We start from the raw sequence: 3010 nt of genomic DNA on the forward strand, positions 1-3010 counted from the left end.
TCTCCTCCTTTCTCCTCTCAGGATCTTGGGCACGCACTCACACATGCCCGACATGACTTTTAAACTGCCAGGTCTGGGACTTGAACTGTGGTCGATTATGTAAAGAGTCCAGCGACATAACCAGTCTCCCTCCCTACCTTTTCTTTCTTTTTCCTTTCTTTTAATTTGCTATAGGGCTTGTGTGCTCATGGGCCTGGGGAGTGAGAAGGTGAGAAATCACGCCGGGGTGGCCACGCTGCCTCCCCAACCTCTGCGTCCTCCTCTCAGGGTTTCGGGTACGCAGGCACACAAGCGTAGCATGTTTCTCAAGCCACCAGGTCTGAGACTTGAACCACGCAGTCAGCCAGGTGAGATCCAGTCGCTTTACCCACCACGCCACTGAGTAGCCCCACAGAGCAATTTCCAGCAGCTGCATGACTACTGAGGCTCATCAATTCCCCGAGGAACGGTTTGGCTGCTTCCTATTTTTTACCATACTCCAAAACGCCAGTGGAAATTCCTGAGCCGCCACTCAAGAGTCAGGAGAGGCCGCAGGGTGGGCGGTAGACAGGTGCGGCTGGCTCCTTGAGAGCGGGGGGAGGGCGGAGGGCACTGTCGTCCCTGAGCACGGCACAGTCCTATCAAGGCCAAGGTATCTGCCCCAGGTTAAGATCCCAGAGCTTTCGGGGACAGACACTGACATTGGGTAGCAGCTAGGATGGAGTGGACGGAAGATTGAAGCCAAAGGAAAACATGGGTTTAGGGATGTCCTGACCCAGGGAGCAGCCATTTCTGCAGAGCCAGGCAGAAAACAGCCCAGGCCAACACCACTCAACCCTGTCACGTAGCGCGCAAGCTGCCACAGATGACAGCGGGTGACAGACCTGGGGTGTGCGCACCCGACTTTATGAATCTCACGGTCTGAATTTTAGATCACTTCTTTTTAAATCTTTTAAAATAATTATTTAATTTCACTTATTAGTATTATTTTAATATGCTAGAGGTCACCTGTGCTCACCAGAGAGAGACAGAGGGGGGAGGTCAAGTGGAAGTGAGAAAGCAAGCCACCAGGTCTGGAACTCATCTGGAACCACTCCCAGTGACCCGTGTGGGAGTCCAGTGCCTTAACCACCACGCCACCTGCTGGCCCCATGAGTTTTAGATCACTTTTATGTGTCGTGAAATAATCATCTCTTTTGACTCTCCTCAAGCATGGAAAAATGTAAAAACTGGCCGGCCCCATGGCCTAGTTGTTAAAGGAACCAGATCCTGCCTGGCGAACTGTAGCTCGAATCCCGGCCACAGGGACGAAAAAACCGCCAGGCACATTTGTGCGTGTGCCCCAATCCTGCAGGATGGAGAGACGAGGAGAAAGGACTGCAGCTCAGCCACGCCTCAGCAGGGGTGCTTTCTCTCTCCCTGACTCTCTGTCTTGCTCTGGGGAGTACACATGCTCTTTGGCAATAAAACCGTATACAGAAAACCATTCTTAGCTAGAGGCAGGGCCCTGGAGGTAAGCCATTTTGTCATGTCCTGACAGGCAGAGGGCTGAGGCAACTCGGGGGACCTGCCCAGGCTGACCGGGGGCTGGTGACAAGCAGGGAAGAGGGAGAGCGTAGTAGGCACTGCCATCAGTGCTCAGGGCAGGGGAGGTGGACCTTCCGGAGACAAGCGGTTGAGGCTCTGCTGGGTGCCGGGGAGAGCAGAAACTGTCGGCTTCAGCTCTGAAGGCTCTCTGCAGAGGCACTGTGGTTTGGGTGTGCGAGCACTAGGGGCCGGGTGTCCGTCCTCAGAATTCGGGAAGACTGTTCTCAGGATCATCTGCAGCAGGAGAGAAGGCAGGGATCTGAGCAGCTCTGGCAAGAATTCGGCAAGGGAGCAGGTGGCGCTTCTCAGGGTCTTTCCTTCCCCAGGCTCAGGTTGACGGGTGTTCGTTTTTTCCAGGTTAAACAAAGAATACATGTTCGTGGTAGAAAATGTAGAAAGGAGGGCTAGCAGATGGCGTGATAGTTACACCACTGGATTCCCACATAGCTGACCACAGCTTGAGCCCCAGACCCAGTGGCTTAAAACTCACACCAGGCATGTGTGTGTGCGAGCCCAAAATCCCGAGAGAAAGGAGGAGGAGGGATTTGGTGTGGCCAACCCCGCTGGGGGGGGGGGGTGATTTCTTGCCTTTTGTCTTTCCAGCGAGCCCATGCATCCTATAGCAAAAAATCTCTCAAAAGAAAAAAAGAGGGAGAGAGAGAGAGAGAGAAGGAAAATGCAGAAATGGGTTTTAGAATGCATTTTCACTGTTTGTTTGTTTGTTTTTTCAGGAGAAATTTTGCTATAGGGCGCATGTGCTCGCTCGAGAGACAGTGGGTCAGAAGGGGGGATTTCGGATATGGCCACGCCATAATCCCTTTCTTGGAATTTTAGGCATGTAAGCACACATGCCCTGCATGAATTTAAAGCCACAGGGTCCAGGACTTGAACCATGGTCAGTCATGTGAGAATCTAGTGACATAACTGTCACATCATCTGCTAGTCCCTTAGAATGCAATTTCTTTTTCTTTTTGGAGAGGTTTTTGCGGCACATGCACTCACCGGAAAGACAGAGAGACAGAAAGCGAGAAATCACCCCACCGGGGGATGGTCACACTGCAATCTCTTCTCCTCCATTTTCCTCTTGGGATCTTGGGCACACACATGCGCCCGGTGAGAGTTTAAGCCACTGAGTCCGGGACTCGAACTGTGGTTGACTACATGGGAGTCCAGAGACATAGCCATTATGCCAACTGCTGGTCCCATTAGAATGCAATTTCAATGCCACTCAGTGGTCTTTCCATATGCCTAGCTGTGTATGCCCTCCAGCATCAGCTGTGTGACTCCCACATGGCCATCTGTAGTTCAAGTCCTGGACCTGGTGGTTGGAAAATCACACTGGGCACATGTACGTGAGTACCCAAGAGGGGACTGTAGGAAAAGGGAGTGTGGCATGGCCATCCCCCTTGGGGTGAGTCCCCACTTTCCCTCTCTCTGTCTCTCT

The 3010-nt window shown here is 52.5% G+C and overlaps 1 protein-coding gene across 2 annotated transcripts in view; it reads right to left on the reverse strand.

The window, feature by feature from the left end:
* Positions 1-1368: 1368 nt before the first annotated feature.
* AFMID (arylformamidase) overlaps positions 1369-3010 on the reverse strand; it is an 18141-nt gene continuing 16499 nt past the window's right edge. For both annotated transcript variants that reach the window (XM_006145710.3, XM_027770761.1), the window contains one exon: positions 1369-1800. In XM_006145710.3, coding sequence (XP_006145772.1) covers positions 1618-1800 — 183 coding nt within the window. In that variant the 3' untranslated portion in view covers positions 1369-1617. The remainder of the gene's footprint in view (positions 1801-3010) is intronic.

Source organism: Tupaia chinensis, unplaced genomic scaffold, assembly GCF_000334495.1.
Source record: "Tupaia chinensis unplaced genomic scaffold, TupChi_1.0 Scaffold000159_1, whole genome shotgun sequence".
Lineage (NCBI taxonomy): Eukaryota > Metazoa > Chordata > Mammalia > Scandentia > Tupaiidae > Tupaia > Tupaia belangeri.